The 19,600-nt window shown below is 38.8% G+C and overlaps 1 protein-coding gene across 4 annotated transcripts in view; it reads left to right on the forward strand.

The window, feature by feature from the left end:
* SLC39A12 (solute carrier family 39 member 12) overlaps window positions 1-19,600 on the forward strand; it is a 70,599-nt gene that overhangs the window by 23,021 nt on the left and 27,978 nt on the right. For 2 of the 4 annotated variants that reach the window (XM_032425746.1, XM_032425747.1), the window contains 5 exons: window positions 4,143-4,314; window positions 8,554-8,726; window positions 11,329-11,481; window positions 13,774-13,884; window positions 16,737-16,803. In XM_032425746.1, the coding sequence (XP_032281637.1) occupies window positions 4,143-4,314; window positions 8,554-8,726; window positions 11,329-11,481; window positions 13,774-13,884; window positions 16,737-16,803 (676 nt within the window). The remainder of the gene's footprint in view (window positions 1-4,142; window positions 4,315-8,553; window positions 8,727-11,328; window positions 11,482-13,773; window positions 13,885-16,736; window positions 16,804-19,600) is intronic. The other 2 variants (XM_032425748.1, XM_032425749.1) reach the window with 2 other exon arrangements.

Here is a 19,600-nt window from a genome sequence, read left to right on the forward strand (position 1 = left end):
TGTGAAAGTTCTATAAGAGTTGTGGAAAATTTAAAGGATAATGTGTATTTCCTTAAATGTAAAAATATTCTATTTCTACAGAGTGGTCATGGTTTTTTTCTTCTACAAATAGATCTCTGTAGACATAAACATGAGGCCAAGACATGTAGGAAAAACATATAGTGTATGTGTGTGTGTGTATATATATATATATATATATATATATAATATATATATGATTCTTTCCCCATTGTGTCTGTATTAAATGCACAAATAATTAATTCAGCAAACATACTGAGCATTTACTACCTGCCAGTCACCGTCATGGCCATTAGGGATACAGTGCTGAACAAAAATATGCACAATTCCTTTGGCGCTTACAGGGTAGTAGGAGGATACAAACATTACATATATACCTACAATGATGAATGAATGCTTTAAACATAGATTAGGTTATGAAGAGATTACTTTGACATGTGAGTAACAGAGAAATATTTGTATAGTAGGTAGCACTGAGAAGTTTTTTGAGAAAAGGTGATATATGAGCTTATAAACATATTTATATCCATTATTACCTAAAGTTGTGCTCCAAAGTACATTCACTAGTCTATCTTAATGCTCTTTAAAAAGGGGTGCTGTGGTCAAATTGGTTTGGGAAACACTAGAAATGCATATTACCCTGTAGCTTATTGAGTTATCTGGGGAGGTCCTTTAGCAAATAAACTTCTTTAATCTTATTGAATCCAGCATTTCTCAAACCTTGACTACAGAATTCTTCCCAGCCCTAACCATTTAAAATCCTGATAAATTGATGTTTCACAAACATGGCTTATGTTTATTGAGTATGTACTATGTATTAGACATAGCACTATTTCACCTGCATTGCGTCATTTAATTATTATCACAACTATATGAGGTTAAGGTACATTATTCCATATTACAGATGAAGAAATTGAGACATGGAACTAATAAATAATAGCTTCAGTTCACAGAAACTAGGATATACACATAGGTTGTCTAAAAACATATTCTGTGCTCTTAACAGCTGTGCTCTTGTTTGGGAAATGTTGATTTAAATAAAACTATTTTTGTTATTTGTATCTTAGGTGAGCAAGGTATAGTCAGGACCTTCAAAAGGCCAAATCCCTTACAGATTCTTAACAATGCACAATGTTGTTCCTGTGAGTTATATATACATGACTGGGCAGTATCATATATTCCCTCCAACCCTCCGATGTTTGTATCTCTTAATCCCCTTCATCTATTCTGCCCACCCCCCACCCCGAACCCTCCCCTCGGGCAGCCACTAGTTGGTTCTCCATATTTATGAGTCTGTTTCTCTTCGTTGTTGTTGTTTGCTTGTTTTGCTTTTTAGACAAAAACAGATTATTAGAATATTAGGTATTTTTAAAAGTAAATTTCTGTTACTTCTGCTGTATATGTGATATACATACAAGATATATGTATAAGATATAAAGACATGTATGAAAGTTGATTCTTTCAAACTCATGCTAATTGTATTCAACACGTAGTGAAGAGAGCTGATGCCTATGTTAATCTTTGTTTGCCAGGTCTTCTTCGATGCTTCTTCAGGGCTGGCTTTTAGAAGGGAGCAAATTTGCCTAATGAGACCTTATCTTCATAAAGAATGAAAACTGTTTCTTAAAATTTAGGAACTACCTACTTAAGGCATGTGACTTCTAAGAACAGTAATAGTCATTTCCTGTGCTAACAATGCAAATGATTCTTTTCTGTCCCAACATGTCACTGTCCTTGTGACTCTTGATAGGACCCTAAGATAGACCAGATCTGAAGATCCTACTTATGTTATTTAGCCCAGTGGTTCTCAAAGTGTTGTACCTGGGAACTTCTTAGAAATGCAAATTCTCAGGTCCCACCCCAGCATCTGCTGAATCATAAACTCTGAGAGTAGAGGCCAGCACTCTGTCTTTTAACAAGCCCTCCAAGTGATTCTCAAAACTGAAGTTCATGAACCACTGCTCTAGAATGTTTGTAAAGTTATCATAGAAGTCTGATGACATCAAAACAAGGATACACATAATTTGAAGTTTTATGCGAAGGAATAAAGATATTTTAAAGGTTATTAGCTGGATAATCTAAATTTTCATTCCAGTTCTTTATTAAAAATATTTGGGTTTCAGATTCATAGAATATAATGAATCACCATTAAGGACATTTGTGTTAGTGATTTCAGAAGAAATTTAAAACAAACAAATGACCTAAATAACACAGGAACAGCAAATAAAGATCAAGGGCACAGAAGCTTTTAATAGAAGATCCTTACTCTAGGAGAAGGTAGTCTAAGACCAGAACGATTCAATTTCTTGGCAGTGAACTGGTGAAAGATGCATAGCATTCTGTTCATGTTTGTCTCTGCACTGTTTTCCTTACCAGTCAAGCACTTTTCAATGAGAATGTTTATTACAAAGGATTCATCATCAAAACCTTGTTGCCAGTTTCCCTTTGTTGTTGTCAGTATATTTAATGGTGAAGTAATTATATTCCATTAGTAACAAATGGTGCAAAAGAGAATATTGTCTTTGGCACAAATTATTTTGACAAAGGGAAAAAGAAACCCAGGTTTAGCTTTCTGTTGTTGCTTTTTGTAGTAGAAACCTTTTGGAGTTTTGCCTGGTCCTTTTCTGAGAAATGCCTCCCTCACTCACAGGCGTGAGGCTGGCAGCCCTGTCTGAACAGTCTGATCCCACCTCCTATCTCGTGGGCAAAACTGATTGAACCAGAGGGACGTCTGACCCCAGAGAGCCCATCTGTGGCTTTGCTGAAGCAATCAGATCTCTGTCGGGACTTGCAGACTCCATTCAATCTTGGGTTTGTGGGCTGAGAGGTCACTTCAGAGTTGGGGCTTATATGGCCTTGTGTTTACTAAAGGAGAGAACACTGGACCGCAAAAGGAAATAGATACATGCAGCGGGAAACAGAAAGGAGAAAATACTTGGCCCCAAACAGACAGAGTCAGAAACATCTTTGGTTCTGATTTTCTAGCTTCAAGTTGAGTTCCTCTTGAAGTGTGGCTGCCTTTTCAATCTCAGAGATCCTTAGCATCCTTCCAATACAACCTCCTCTTGGTTCTCACTGATTTGAGTGGGTTCTCTTCCCTGCAACCAAATCTTTCCTGATCAAGATAAAACATTTTTTATTCATGGACTCATCCCCCCAAAAATGTCTGTGGGGAAAACCCAGCAAATATGTCATCATTTTCTGATCAGCAATGTGCCTTTGTTAAAAATCCTTACATTCCCCCGCAGAGCAAATCACACAAGCCTCGTAAAGTACTGGTTTTCTTCAGCTACCTTATTGATTGTGACTAGAGCTCACAAAGACGTCGCACTAGGGTTTGATTTCACCATTTGTGCTGGTGGAACTATATACACATTAAAACTTTTAAATGCCATTTTTGAAGCACACAGTCAGCCCCGAGCACTCCTGAGATGCACAAATTTCCTTGTGGCAATGTTGAGAGACCTGTTGCCTTTGTTGTTTACGAATAACCCTTATCTCTTATGAACATGTCTATACAACATAGAAAGACAGCAAAGGAATCATAATGATCTCAATTGTTTTGGTGGAGAAGGGAGGTCAGTTACAAAGGTGTCCATATTATTTAGTGTTTACACACATGCTGGTTGACACAGCATTCACTTTTTAAAAACATTAACGTTTATTGCTTTTGGAAATACATGTTGCCCACACAGGCTTATTCAATCAGAGAATATTAAAGAGAACGATCTCATTACCTCAGAGCTCCTGTTTATCATATGAAATCTTGACTCTGTTGAGACAAAAGCATCCCCACTGAAAAGCAAAACAAAAAGCATCACGGTTGCCTTAGACTGCTGGTTAGAAAACCATTCGACACATTGTCAAATACAGTGCATGTTTTCAGGAAAGAAAAAAAAAGGGTGCCAAACTCATTCTACATCATACTGAAAGCAAAAGTGAGGTGCAGCTGACTTTGATCAGAGGTTTAAAATAATCCTTAGAAATTATGGTTGCAGGGGAAAACAGGCACGAGTGGCTTCTTGTGTCCTTTTTAGCCCTTCGGTTTGGCTCTGACTTCTCAGGAACAGCAATTGAAGGAAAATCTGTTTGTCGGGATTACTAACGATGTTTTCGCCACGCAGTCTTGCTTCTCTGCGGGGCAGCTGGTGGAGATATTTCTACAGAACAGCCTTTCACCCATTTCCAAGGAAGACTTCAAACGAATGAGTCCCGGAATCGTCCAGCAATTACTCAGCTGCTCTTGTCAGCTGCCTGAGGACCAACAAGCAAAGCTGCTACCAACCACTCTGGAGAGTAAGTGCTGGTGCTTCCTTGAGAAAGTTAGTGCTACAGCACTAATAACAATAGTGACTGTAGGATACGTACTCTATACACCAGGCACTGTTCTCAGCATCTTACATTTCTCAACTCGTTCAGTCCTCACAACAACGCTATGAGCTAGACACTATTATTATCCCCATTTTACAGATACAGGAACAGGCACCTAGAAGTTAAGTGACTTGCCCAAGGACCCACAGCTGGTAAGTGACGGAGTTGGGATGTAAACTCCGGCAAGTGGGCCCCAGCGTCCTTGTTGTCAGCCGCTATGCTACATTATCTTTCATTGAATATTTCCTATTTTGCATGTAAGTCACAGAAATTGATTTTATCCTCTCTATATGACTCAGTCATGGACCAACTTCAAAGTTCCTAGTTGAGAAGTGGCAGGGCATAAGAGAAAGAAGATGAGCGATGGAATCAGAGATGCCAAGTTGAGTCGTGCCTTCTAGCCCCAGCCAACTCGGTCATCTTAAGCCCTCTCTTTATTTCCCCAAGGCTGTCTTTTATTTTTTATTTTTTTCCTGCACGGTAGGAAAGCAGTGATATCACACAGCTCCCCATCCTTTCACACATCATGACACACGTAAAAAAGCAAAGGCACGCTGGGGTAAACCAAAGAGCTCCTCTGGGGTAGAAGTGGCCGTGGGGGGGAGTTGTCAGCCTCCCGACCAGGCTGACCCCCCAGGAAGTGAAGGCTGGATATTTGCACTCCCCTATAACCCACAGAATCACCACAGTAGGTGAGCTCCACTATAAGGCTTCACAGGGTAGCTGTAAGTTTCAAACGGGATAATGTGTACAAAAATGTGTTCTGTCACTTAAAGCACTGTATATTTAAAAGAAAAAGAAATCGTGGCCAAAAACATCCATGATGAATAGCAAAAATGTGACAGTTAACACATGCACACTTTAAATATTGCCAGTGATCGGAGGGCCTTATGTAGGCTTTTTCAGAGCATTTTTCTTTCTCTCTGAGATAGTCTTGCAGTGCCCATCAGGGATGAACCGTCCAGCACTTCTAACACACCGTGAATTCTGCAGCATCAGGTGGCTCATTTGAAGATTTTATGCGAACAAAACCCTGCCAGACCCAAATATCTAAGACTCCATATTCACTGAAAGGAAAAAAGCTTCATTAAACCTGAACAATGAAACAATTCAGTACCTGGTGGTCAGCGTTGGCTCAGAAATGGAGAAGGGGGACAGACCATGGCACCTAGGAGCGTCCATGAGCATATTTACATGCCCACCACCGGGTGCCGTATCTGCTACTTACGGACCACTGCAAAATAGCTTTATGAACTGAAAATCTGTGAGAAATGCTTATCTTTCTAATGAACAGCTAGACCTCCCCTGGGGAATGGTCTTCCTGAGAACAATTCAGAGAAATCACACTTACCATAGAACCCATTACTGTGCTCAATTTAAAATGTTGCATTATGTAACTTAAGGGGAAAGGCGTAAATAACAGAAAATGTGGGATGAAGGCAGAGGCTGGGGAGTTGTTAGAAAGAGAAAGTGTTTTGTGTGCTGGAACCTGACCCTTAAGCACCACCTGCACATGGGTTTCCAGGGAAGAGTGTTACGGCCCGTATAAATTAGATTTCAGACTTGTTCAAGGGAGCTGCTCAAGAATGGCTAGGAATCAGGGGCGCCTGGGTGGCTCAGTTGTTAAGTGTCTGCCTTCGGCTCAGGTCATGATCCCAGGGTCCTGGGATCAAGCCCCGCATCGGGCTCCCTGCTCGGCGGGAAGCCTGCTTCTCCCTCTCCCACTCCCCCTGCTTGTGTTCCCTCTCTGGCTGTCTTTCTCTCTGTCAAATAAATAAAACCTTTAAAAAAAAAAAAAAAAAAAGAATGGCTAGGAATTTAATGACTAGGTCAAGTTCTATTGTAATGATGGGAAACATTTATATAGAACCAGTCTGCAAGCTGCCTGACTCCAGTCAAGACGCCATGACACTTCTGTGAGGACCTGGGGGGCTTAGCAGAGTCCTGTGGCCACCAATGTCAGATTTTATGGTTTTCGGGCTGTCTTTGCCTCACGATCAGGTGAAATCTGATTCACAGAGGACCTGAACAGATTTCTAAGCTCTCAATTTAGGAAGGGTCCTTTCCCCTCCAATACCGTACTGTAGTTGCCCTCAGGACAGAGGGGAGAGGAGTTAGAAGAATCAAAGGGCCGCAAATTTTCCTTTTGCCTGGGAAATGCCACACCCTAATTTATCCTTGTGAATTCTCAACATTTTCTGATCTTTTGTAGCTATCATAAAAATGTGGCAACTTTGAACTTCATTAGACGTCCTCTGAATGTCTTTAATTTATGTATTCAATGAGAAGAATGACATTCCCACATAGAGTCTATTTTTGGAAGAGTGGGATATGAACCTTGGTTTAGTATCTCCAGGGATGTATTTATAACATAGGTATTTTTATTAAGTCGGAACAAAATAAAACCTCTGAGTGTATGTCCATTCCAAACCATTTTTATTATTTAAAAAATTTTTTAATTGTAAAAAATTGAAATTGAGATGAAATTTAACCATTCTTAAGTGTCTAGTTCAGCAGTACTTTCACATTATTATGCAATAAATTTCTAGAACTTTTTCATCTTGCAAAACTGTATCTCTATATCCATTAAACAACTGTCTTATAGAGATTCCCTAGAAGTGAAGGGGTGGGGGTAAGAGTGGGAAAATTAAAATTGGAAAGTTTTTTGCTTCTTTTGAGTACACTGCCAACTCTATTTTAATATTAGACTCCTGTATAATTTAGAACTTATAATTCAATAAAAGTCCTCTTAAAAACAAGACTATTACCATGTTACCAGCTAGTATCATTAATACAATCTAATGTAGGTGTGAACCTTCCAGAAAAGTACAAGAATGATAAGAACAGGATATTTTCTATTTTAACTAATTTTAAGATGGCAGTTTCTTAAAATCTACCATGGGCTTTAATTAGTATGATAACTGGGTTGTTTGATTTAACTTATTATCTGTAGTCACTAAAGGAAATGATGGTTTAATTTTGTAGTTACCTTCCTTCATTGTTTACAAACCAATTTGCTATGGCTTATTAGTAATTTCTAAATAAGTAGAAGACAGAGTATTTGCTCTGAATATTTGCAACCAAAAGAAAATGGTGGCCTGGAAAACTCTTTATCCCCAAATCATTTATACAGTTGACCCTTGAACAATACAGGTTTGAACAGCACAAGTCCACTTACATGCAGATTTTTTAATATACCGTACTGTAAATGTATTCTCTTATGATTTTCTTTTCTTTCCTTTTAAATTTTTATTTTAAGTAGGCTCCATGCCCCACATGGGGCTTGAACTCATGACCCTAAGATCAAGAGTTGCATGCTCAACCACCTGAGCCAGCCAGGCACCCCTCTTATGATTTTCTTAATGACATTTTCTTTCCTCTAGCTTAATCTTGTTCAAGGGTCAACTCTACTTGACCCTGAAAGCCATTTTTGCCCCTCCTTTTTCATCTTTTCTCTTTCCTTCTTTGCTTCTTCTTCCCTCATGCATATTTGCTTTTGTTTGAATAATCTTAAAAATTGCACTTCCTGAATATTTTTTGAAAATTTAGAAACCTAGAAACATGGAATAAATTTAGGGGTTCTAAAAAATGATTGTGATAATTTAAAACGTAGGCTGTCCAAATTCATATTATCAACCGTTACACATTCATGGATCAGTTCTTACTAATATAAGCACTCATCTTAGGCACTGATGAGTTACGAATAATTTTGAGAACTTTTGGAAGAAAGTACTCACCTTCTACAGAAGCATAGGTCTTCGATGGCCCCACACCATGTGCCCCCTCTATACTCTGCTTCCTTGACTTCAGAAGGTTTAAATGGGATTAGAAGGAAATCACAACCGGTGTATGGCAGCCGATGTTGTGGTTTAAAGCGAGAGAAGTTCATTTCTTTGGCAGTGGGTGGTAAGCTAGGTCCTTTCTTGCCGTGGTGATTTTAGTAAGGGGTAGTTGGGATCACTTCAAAGCAACAAGGTTAATGATGAAAGTCTTTTCATTCTTTTCCTTAAAAATGAAGACCTTTTACACACTCGGCCACTCATATAACAATTCCATATCCCCATCAGCTGTATTGTAAGATGGGTTTTTCTGGCATTTTCACGGGCTGGGGTACCACTAGTGGATGAGGAGCTCTGACTGCTTCGCACTCTCCGTTTGGCTTAGAATATGGCTACAGCACGGCGGCCGTGGCCTTGCTCACACTGGGCTCCATGCTCGGGACGACGCTGATTCTGTTCCACAGCTGTGAGGAGAACTACAAGCTGATTTTACAGCTCTTTGTGGGGCTGGCCGTCGGGACACTTTCTGGGGATGCTCTGCTCCACCTTATCCCTCAGGTAACACTGTTCTGTTTTCCATGGAGCGTTTCTAGTTTCCATTTCCATTGAGTCACTGGTCATGTCGATACACAATGACACAGTGACTCGGCCAGTGTGTCTTCCTTGAAAATAAGTATCATTTCCCCAAAGCACTTAAAGGGGAAAAGAGAGAACCAGTCCTTAGGTTCACCACATGTTATTCTTATTTTTTAAATAAACCAAAAAAGGTAATCAGATACAGATTCCTATTAAGAGAAATTCAGGAAGTAGCCACTAATTATCTGTTAAATAAAAAAGAATGGGCTGCAAGATGTTGTGCTGCATTTTCTCCAGATGGTCCCCAATGCTCCTCAGACCCTTTCTCTGTCCTCTTCTGCTCTTTTTTTTTTTTTCTGCCCCAGAAGATTGCACCTCCTCAGCTTCCTCACGGGCTGAATTGTTGTTTGCCAATGGGAGGCGCAACAGAAAAGCCGGGTGGGAGGAGAGAGGGGCAAGGGTATTTCTTCCCCACGCCCTCCTGGCCCTACACTTGTTCTAGAAGCCGCTGATTACCTACAGTACTACAGCTCCCGTGGGAGGACTCCTCCCCCATGCCACCTCCCACTGAGCTGCAGAAATATTACTTCCAACCTTTGCCCTTTCTGCCCTAAGAGTGAAAATGGTTTCCTGGAGTTGCTAGCTTCTGGGCATCTCATTAGCCCTTGCTCCTCCCCTTGCTGCCCACACCTCTGTCATCACACCATCAGTAAGCTCTCTTCATTGGAACCATCAAAATGAATTTCTTTTTTTGCCTCATAACGTCTAGATTTTCCGTAAGAAAAATATAAGCACCAGGAAGCTGGCTCTTTGCTGAATTCTTCTGAGGCTCTTTATTTGTCAGAAATGAAAGGACAAAGACCTGAGATGCAAGAGTTCAGGCAGAAGGGACTCCAGAGGAGGTTATTTCTTCCCTCTGAAATCTCTTGGGGTAGAGAATGATGGGCAAATGAGCCCCCCTCTTGCAAAGCCGGAGATGTTAAAAATTTCCTCAAGCCTCTGGCAATTTCCTACAGGGTCACTCTTGTTGCTCAGAGGCTCAATAATTATTAGATGTTCTGAAAATCACAAAGTGAGCATTGGAAAATGAAATAAACCATTATTTGTTTTAATTTCCCTTGTAATCTAATTTTCTGGAAATATTTCAGGGCTTATTGGCTTGAGGCAGGGGCCGAGGCCTTTTCCTAGGTCCCTTTAGTGGTTGCAGAGCTGCTCACTGCCTGGGATTCTGCAAAACAGCAAAAGCTTCCTGTGCCTCCCCCCAATGGGGGCATGTGGCTCTGCGCAGGAGGCATGGACTTGGGGGGTGGGGGCGGGAGGGGGAGGCCATCCGCTGGCTCTGCAGAGACATGTTCCAGAGAGGAGTTTAAAAGATTAGCTAGGTTTCCTGAAAATTGGAAGGCAACTGTTTTACTTGAGGGAAGAGATGTGGGGAAAGGAAGAAAGGTACAGTACAAGTGTTTGGAAAGCTAGAAAAATCAGTGGCTCCTGACTGTGATCCGTGGCTGGTGGTCAAAGGGCTGCACAGAAACAAGAAAAACACGACTGTCATGATTTCCTTTTCTCAACTAGCAACATGTATTCAACTTAAAGGTCTACATTTTATTCTGAGATTGTAGGGTTTTCTTCTGTTTTGTTTTGTATCCTTGTCATGTCCATTATTTTGTGAAATAACAGTAATTACAAATACTAGATGGGTATCCTTTAATGTCTTTACCAAAAGGAAAAGTTGACTAACGTGTATTGGTTTTTAGTTACATTCATAAACTCAATGTATATACCCGGATGCATATGTACACTCACACGTGTACTCATGTGCCTATGTGTGTATGTACCTACATATACGCGTGTATGTATGAACACATACGTGTACAGTATGTATGCATAGGATTTCTTTTTCCTCTTTTTACTTTGGTGGTCAGTAACATCCTAAATGTAGAAACCACTGAGCTGTTTCCCAAACTGCCTTCTCCTGGGGAGGGAATATGATACATACTGATTTACTAGCTCACAAGAAATCATGAGGTCAACCAATGGGATGAGTCAAGTAGAGGAAAATTCCTCATACATTTCTTGTATCCCTTTGTTTCCCAGAGAGCTGACAGTATTGCTGGCTATATAGTATACACTCCATGGAAGAAGGCTTTCAGGCAGATTTCTCACTTACCTGAACATTTATTAAAAGTTTTCTGTAATTGCAGTGAGGCATGGGGGAAATGAACCTTGGAGGAAATGTATCTTTGTCTTTCTTCTGGATATAAAATACATTGATCTGTTATGAAGACTTGCTGTGCAAACAGATACGGATTGAACTCTTGGGGGGAAAAAAAGGACTGAGAATATATGAAAATTTGGTTCTCCTTTCTTTTCTCTTGTACACATTTTGTTTGACCCTGATCAGATCATATAGTGGAGGTAGTCCTACAACTAAGAGCAAACTGGGCTTTGCATGATTCCAGCAGTTGTTATGGGGTTCCCCAGAAGGAAAGGTGAATATATTCAATACTGGACCTATTAATCAATATTTAAGTCATCAAAAGTTATTTCTTTGTGTCTCTCCCCCCCCCCCCTTTTTTTTATAAAGGTCCTTGGTTTACATAAGCAGGAAGGCTCAGAGTTTGGACATTTCCATGAAAGCAAAGGCCATATTTGGAAACTGTTAGGATTAATTGCAGGCATCCATGGATTTTTCTTGATAGAAAAATGCTTTATTCTTCTGGTATCACCAAATACTGAGGTATATTTTAAATTTTATTTATCTTTTGCTTTAGAGCTTCATAATATTCATCTTTTATTTCAGAAGTCCTTGTTGAAAAGTAATTGACATCTTCATAAAGTTCTCCAGGTAAGGGATGGGGCTCTGAGTTCCAGAATATACAGATCATAATGACTGGCAGCTTCCCTATAAGTGTGGTTATTAATTTTTTAAACATCTGTTGCTGGCCTATTAAGGTACTTGTTAAAACCCGCTATTTGACCTTTGTGGCTAGTTTAGAAACAGGAGACTATTTCATGTCTGGGAATGAAGGGGCCCAAAGGCCTAGCTACTAATCAGCGTTTTGGATGTGTTTCCTAACCAAAAACAAATAAACATGCAGACAAAAACTTTGAAAATTCACAAAATTACCCATCATTTTCTATCCTAAGAACATTTAAAATTATAAAAACAAGGAGCTCAGAAATGGGCCTTGTGGCAGATCTTTTTTTTTTTTTTCAGCTGAATAATTGTATCCATTGTGCCTGTATTTGATCAGTTTCTACGTCTGTGATGAAATGTAAAATGCAGTATGTTTTTTTTTAATGGATTTGTTTTGCCTTACACATTATCCTATCAGACAATAGATTAACTGGTGGGATGGTTAAAAAGGTAAATGCTTGCAAACAGCTCTAGGAGACCAAAATAAAGCAAATTCTCCTCACAAAGTCCTGGGGCTCTCTAGTCCTCCGTAGTTTTCCACTTATTTTCTGGCTTTCTCCTTGTTCACATAATTTATAATGTCTGCGCTCAGGGAAAACTTTTGCAGTCTTTTAAAATATCCAGCACTTGTCTATTATTATTCCCAAATTTATCCGAGATTCAAATTCTGCACATCAAAAAATAAGATGGTTTTATGGATGGACAGAGGGATGACAGATGGAGAGGTGGTAAAACGGTGGTAGTCAGATGTTAATGGTAGGATCTTGGGAGTGGGGATCTGAGTGATAACATTACAGTTCTTTTCTATTTGAAACTTTTCACGGTAAATAAATGCTGTTGAAATTTTCTTTTTTAATGAACAAGGGTTTTTCTTTGTCCTGGATCCAAAGCCAGGATACTATAGTAATTCAGAAATTAGGCATGCTTGCTTTGATCACAGCCCCTACGCTTGCACATTCAACAACTTCACCTCCACAGAAGGGGTTCTCATCTCAATAAACACAAAAGATAATAATAGATCTCTTTGTCCACAACAGATTAGCGTTCTTGGCCTGGGAAAATCAAACGACAAAGTCAACATATCAACCTGTGTGTAGTAATTAGAAATTTAACCAGGATAGAAATGAGTGAAATAAATTCTGGCCATCCAAAAATGTGCGGAGCTTATTCAGATTGTCCTTGGACTTGTCAGGGAACTTAAAACGAGTTTTGTTTTTTTTTTAAGATTTTATTTATTTATTTGAGAGAGAGAGCACATGAGACAGGGGAGGATCAGAGGGAGAAGCAGACTCCCTGCTGAGCAGGGAGCCTGATGCGGGACTCAATCCAGGGACTCCAGGATCATGACCTGAGCCAAAGGCAGTCGCTTAACCAACTGAGACACCCAGGCGCCCTTAAAACAAGTTTTAAGAGCAGAATTTCAAGACTCATTATATTGAGTAAAATAAAAGGAAGGCAAATATTTTAGAAGGTACAAGTGCTTTAGTGGATGAATACATTTCCGAAGATATTAATTTCATAGTTACAGGGTGTAATATAGTTTCAGTTATCATCCCTTTGGCATCCCCATCAGAAAGACTGCAAAATTTAATTTTGTAGTAAATATAATTTTTCAGTAAAAAGACAATATAAAAACTGCCACTGTTCAAGTCTTTTAAAATCATGACTAGACATTTAAAGTTTCATTCTTAAGGCACTTGGAATATGAACGATGTTTCAGAGCAGTCCTGTGCTTCTCCAGGGTGAGACATTTTAGCAAGTATTTATCACGATGAAATTCTCTCAGTGCTTTTTTTTTTAAGATTTTATTTATTTATCAGAGAGAGAGCACAAGCAAGGGGAGTGGCAGGCAGAGGGAGAGGGAGAAGCCGGCTCCCAGCTGAGCAGAGAGCCCGATGCGGGGCTAGAACTCAGGACCATGGGATCATGACCCGAGCTGAAGGCAGACGCTTAACCGACTGAGCCATCCAGGAGCCCCCCACCCCGTGTTTTTTTCTGTACCACCCACCACTTTGGCCAATAAGCAAAGTGTTAAATGGAACCATGGAATTGACAGAGGCTACACCTGTGTTCTTCTGGCTTCAGCACTAATTTTAAACCATCCTCATCCAGCAGGGCGTGTCCTTGATTAATGGGCATGTGGGCCATTCCCACCATCTTGCACTCAACTCTGAATTAAGTGACCAGTCAGGCAGAGGCAAATCTGCTTCAACTATCCAGTTGGTAGGTTAATGATCTGAGGTATTCTACTGATTTGATTACCTTCTTTCCTTTATTCTTTGATGAATAGGTGAAAATCAGTAGGATAGATAAATCCACTCCTGATTTGCCTTTCTTAACCACGATAAGTAGTATGGAGATCTTTGCCAAGCACCCAAAAGCTGTTTTAAAGAGCAAAAAGCCTTTCCACAAATTCAAATCCTTGCTATCTACACCACTTTGAAACACATACGATCAGCTCGACATAATGTATATCTCAATCATTTTGTTAACAAGTTTTCATAAAGCAGTTGACCTTTAGGTTTTCCATCCTGAATAATCCTTAGCCATGGCTAGATGGGGCCAAATAAATGTTGAGCAAGGAATTCGTGCATCTAGGAGTGGGGTGATCATTTTATACTGCAGAAAAGAATGGATTCTGTCCCACAAGGTGTCTTTTAGTAAGTGGATTCTGTTACATTGAGGTTTCCAGGACAAATATTCCACTTGAAGTTGCAAAATACAACCTCCAATCAGGTTTAAAACAATGTCCCCACTCTAATTCTCAAAGTAACAAGTAAAGGGACGGAAAAAATATGAAAGTAACAAATAATAGAAAACTTGCCACCTCTAACCATGGCCTTGGGGGAGGTGTTTACAGTTCAAGGATAGATTCCTAACCTAGAGATAAGTAAGCTGAGCCTGAGACATTGCCACAGCAAAGAGAAGTCTGCTGGGAGATTGCGGATCTAGGGCTAACTCAAATATGAACAAAACCAATCCTTTAAACAAGTCATTTTAAAAGCCTTATTATGTTTATTGCTTAGTTACTTCACATGTGGCTTGGAAGAAGATAATTTCAGGCTGAGATTAGTTTTAAAATCACTTTCAGGCTGATTTTACTTTATTCCTTCTGTTTCAGTGAAGGGTTTCAGAATCCCAAGATGCATTTAAGCAAATCTTTGATGCTAACTTAGTGAGTTTTGAACTCTTTGCATATGCTACCTTACTAAGAATATACTCACTATTCCTTTTGTTATTTTAGCTGCGGGATCACCCTTAAAGTGAATAAAAATAATATGAACTTTTAAGATTGTTTGGTTCAATTTCCTGGTTTTTCAGGAAGGAACGGACCTCATAATTCTCACCAATCAAGGAGTCCTGGATGCTTGCCTCTAAATTCCTTTATGTAGTATATAGTTTTTTGGAAAAAAAAATGCTAGAATAATTATTTGAACTTCTGTCTTTTAATAGAACTATAGAACCTTTTGATTTTAATCAGGCTTTCGATGTAATGTAACAAAAAAAATCACATTGTTTTCTTGTTCACTCTTACCCTGTATCCTTCGGGTCCTACCTTAATTCTCAGCCACTTATCCAAAAATAGCCCATTATTGTATCTTTTGAGTAGATGCTGCTGTTCAAATATGTGAGATACAAGTTTACTTTCTCTATTTCACATTTTTTAAAAAGATGCTTATGCCTCACATTAAATTTGTCTCAAAGTTTTTTGGAAGTTTATTTATTTAAGTAATCTCTACACTCAACGTGGAGCTTGAATTCACGACCCCAAGATCAAGAGTCGCACACTCTTCCAACTGAGCCAGCCAGGCACCCTTGTGAATGTGCCTTTAAAAGGACATGTTCAATAGGCAGATACAGGTTTCCCTCACTATCTGAAAATAGAGCATTCCTATGAAACCTTTTGTAAGCAAAATGGTATAAAGTGAAGAAGCAATTACCAATAATTTACATGGAAAAATGTGTGAGCATTCCCTGACACAAAACATAGCCTTTCTTAGGACCGTTTGATACCTTAGGACACATTTTGCTAACAGGTGCACACAATAAATCGAGATAAAGCACAGATGCTCACAGATACAGGTCGAAGCTCGGGTGGCTTGATGCTGAGACGCTGAGTGCAGTTCCCGGGGAAAGCGCTTGGTGGCGCCACTCAAGGCTGGGGTGCGCGCTGCCCCTTTAGCCTTGCTACAAAACGGACGCTGAATGCTGTTGGTGCTTTTGGCTTTTTTTCATAAAAGCAAAGATACTCTCCGGATTTCTTTCAGTTGGTGAAAACAGGTCCTAGTGTAGGTTTTTCGTAAAAGCAAACGGGGTGTGACATGAGCTTAAGAAAAGCAGGGGCTACTTATGAAAAGTATTCACATCATGGAATGAGAATCCGGGGCCCGGGGAAGGGAAGTGACTTTCCCGAAATTGATCAGTGAGTCAGTCTCTGAAATAAAATCACGTAATCTTAACTCACAGAAGTCAACTGCAAAATCCTACTTCTCTGTCCTATGAAAGTATAAGAAAAGCTTAAAATATATATTTATCTTTTGTAAGTCTGTTGATGTACTTTCTTCATCAGCGAGATTCTTCTGCTCGTGGGCAACGCAGAATATTATACTCTCAGGAATAATGGGAGGCATTGCATAAGTTTGTTCTCTATCCACAATACACGATGTGCTTTAAGATCAGAGAATGAATCCTAGACCCACAGTCCACCATACAGAAGTGTCAAATTAGGTCAAGAATCAAGAATCGTTTTTTCTACAGCTTTTGGGTTTCATAAAGGCTTATATAATTTAAGAGCCTGAATTACAGACTGTCTCGTTAGCCTCTAACTCCGTGTGGAAGGTTCTGATCTACGTAAGAGAGCTATTTTCGTCTAAAGGTACACAGGGCCAAAAGTTTGCCTCTAACCCTTCTGCTTTACCTTCTATGCTTGCCTATGAAATTTCTAAGTGCTCATATAGCCTAGAGTATTCAAATGTTTAAAAATCAACATAACTCTCCAGATGTTTCATTTTTACACCAAAATGATGAGCATTGCTAATCTTGCATCAGTTATTATTTTTTTTAATTTAAAATAGAAAGGCCCAGAAGATTCACAGGCAGCTGAAATTCCTGTAGGCAGTATGACAGCCTCCGAAAGAAAATGTGAGTACCAATTTTCAAGAGCTATACTTTAAATATAGAAAGTACCACAGAACAAGGATTATGTCTGTTTGAAAACAATGTGTGGAAATCATATAGATTTCTTCCTGGGTTTGTATCTCATTATTACAGCCTTTATGAGAAAATGTTTAATACTCATTCCCATCGGTCTTCCACACACACTGCTCATTAACATCAGTTGTACTCCGTTCTTTAAAAACGATGTTTTCCTAAATTGTTTAAAACGGATCCTCTGAGAACTGCAGTTAGTGTAAATCCATATGTAGTTGTCAAGGCTCCTGTAAAATCGTGAGTGCAGCATACAGTGTAGACTTGCGGAATCACTCTGTCGTGCACCTGAAACTAATGTAATGTGTGTCAACTAAATATCAATTAAAAAAAAAAAATTCATGCTTACATGATGATTGAACCTTTTACTTCTTTCTCTATGAAGTCTGGAGACTTCTGTCACAGTCTACTGAAATTTAGCACAAACGTCTCTCTCGTGTGTGATGTTGTCCCTGGGACGGTGGAGGTCAAATCGGAGATAACTCATCATTCATATCTTATTCTATAACTCACTTGTTCATATAAATTTCAACCAACCTTTTTCTTTCTGTGATTTTTCCCTCTTTCTGAATTTAATGTACCAATTTTGTATACGACTTTATTCCTTTTGGCTTATGTTTTTGAATAATTTTCTGAATTCTTTTGGTCTCCTTCAGTTTTCATCCATTGCTTCCAAATCTCTGCCCAGTGTTTCTTACTGATAGTACCCTTTTGTGACACAATCTTGTCAGTGTTTTAACGTTAAACAGTCATGATTAGTTACTCCCATTCTACCATAATAGATTAGTTACCTTGTAATAAAACTAGCTAACATTATATGCCAGGCATAGCGTTCAACACATCATGGATTATCTTATTTAATACTCCTATGACTGAACAAAGTAAGAACAATTATTATCCCAGTTAAACAAGCATAGAAACCAGTTGTTAGAGAGGGTAAGTTACTGCCCAGGATTACATAGCTAGTAAGCTCCAGTGGAACTAACGAATGCTAATGGACCAACAATTTCGTGATGGTCATTCATTCATTCACGCATCCATGTCTTCTCTCACATTCTTTCATTCATTCAAGAAATTTTTGAAGATGTGCTGTATTTCAGGCACTGATGCATGCACCGGAGAATAAAATAAGAATGGTCTTTATCCCTAGTTTGCAATGTGGCTGGGGATAGAGATCAAACATGATTGTAACAATCACTATTTTAAATGTGTTATATATATTAACCTCGGTAACTTATTTATTTGATTCAAAATATGTGATTATGTAGTCTGTCTAATTCTGCTCTCAGGACATGGCTAGGAATATTTTCCTTCTAAATCTTTAGTTCCAGAAGAGATTCTAGAATGCCTGGCACCTAGTAGGTCTGCAGTGGTCATTTCTTCACTATTGTTTTTGCAAGAAGGGAAGAGGGGAGAAGGATACGCCCCGTCACATTAGGAGTGCGGTGGTAGATGCTAGATCAGGGAGTAAGGATGGTCTTATTGAAGGATTTTGGAGGCCTCAAATCTTTCCACTTCAGATATCAAGCTTGGCATACAGAATGCACAGTGAACAAATCCAAATTTGATTACTCAACTGCCCTTTTGCCAGGGACATATTGAATTAGCTTCAAATATTTGATTACTTGTTTCGCATTACCTCATTGGTGGAACTCAGCTTGTATTTCAAAAGACAGGATGTGAACATCCTACCCACAGTCTGATTTAAATAAACAAAAAGCAACATGAGACAAGGTCCAGCCCCTGTTTCACCATGGAAAACCTCAGATAAGTTAGAAATGTGGAAATGAATATGACTGCCAGGGACATAAGCAAAGATAAAATATTATTGATAATTCTGTAATAAGTACATTAGATTACCAATGAATGCTGGTCTTATCTTCCACTGAATAATGTGTACATTATCTTAAACATTATATACAGTGTGCTTATGAGGTTTACATTACAAATATGTATATTTGCCTGTGGCTTGTTACATGTCCCTGATCTGACATTTAGAAACCCATAATCAGAGGTAATAAAATAATAGACAACGAAAATCGGCCACACTGTTTCTTAGCAGAGTATGAATTGAATAAAAACTTTCCATTTGAATATATGCTACTTGTATCAAAACTACACTAAAGTACATGGAAATCACAATACATTTGCATGCTGCAATGTTGCCAAATGTATTACTTTAAATTGTTTTAATTCCACAAAGAAGAGCTTTCTTTCTGCAAATTGGCAGGAATGGCAAAGCGACCTGGTAGGATTATTAGATTCTGAGAGGTTCCAGGCCATGCCAGTAAGAACTCCCTGAATTCGATCATTTGATATTTATTCTGTGTTTATATGACCATTGCCTGAAATTTTCTCACTTTTAATAAAGAATAAAATGAATTAGTAAGCCTAGACTAACTAAAAAAAGACTAACTAAAAAGTTAGTCTTATAGTGATAGGTCTAAGTAAACCATGAATTTTAGAAGTGAAATGCATGGGACATGTTTGCACTGTAGTCAATCTCGTGGCTGATAGTTGGGGCTCTATCTGCCATTTACTTGACTGAAGTTACTTATTTATTTATTTTTTTTTTAGTAAAATTCTTTTTTTTTTTCTTTTTTAAATTTTGAATTTTAATTCCAGTTAACATACAGTGTGATATTAGTTTCAGGTGTACGATGTAGTGATTTTTTTTTTTATTATGTTATGTTAATCCCCATACATCATTGGTTTTTGATGCAGTGTTCCA

This window comes from Phoca vitulina, unplaced genomic scaffold (assembly GCF_004348235.1).
Source record: "Phoca vitulina isolate PV1807 unplaced genomic scaffold, GSC_HSeal_1.0 scaffold33, whole genome shotgun sequence".
In the NCBI taxonomy this organism is placed as follows: domain Eukaryota; kingdom Metazoa; phylum Chordata; class Mammalia; order Carnivora; family Phocidae; genus Phoca; species Phoca vitulina.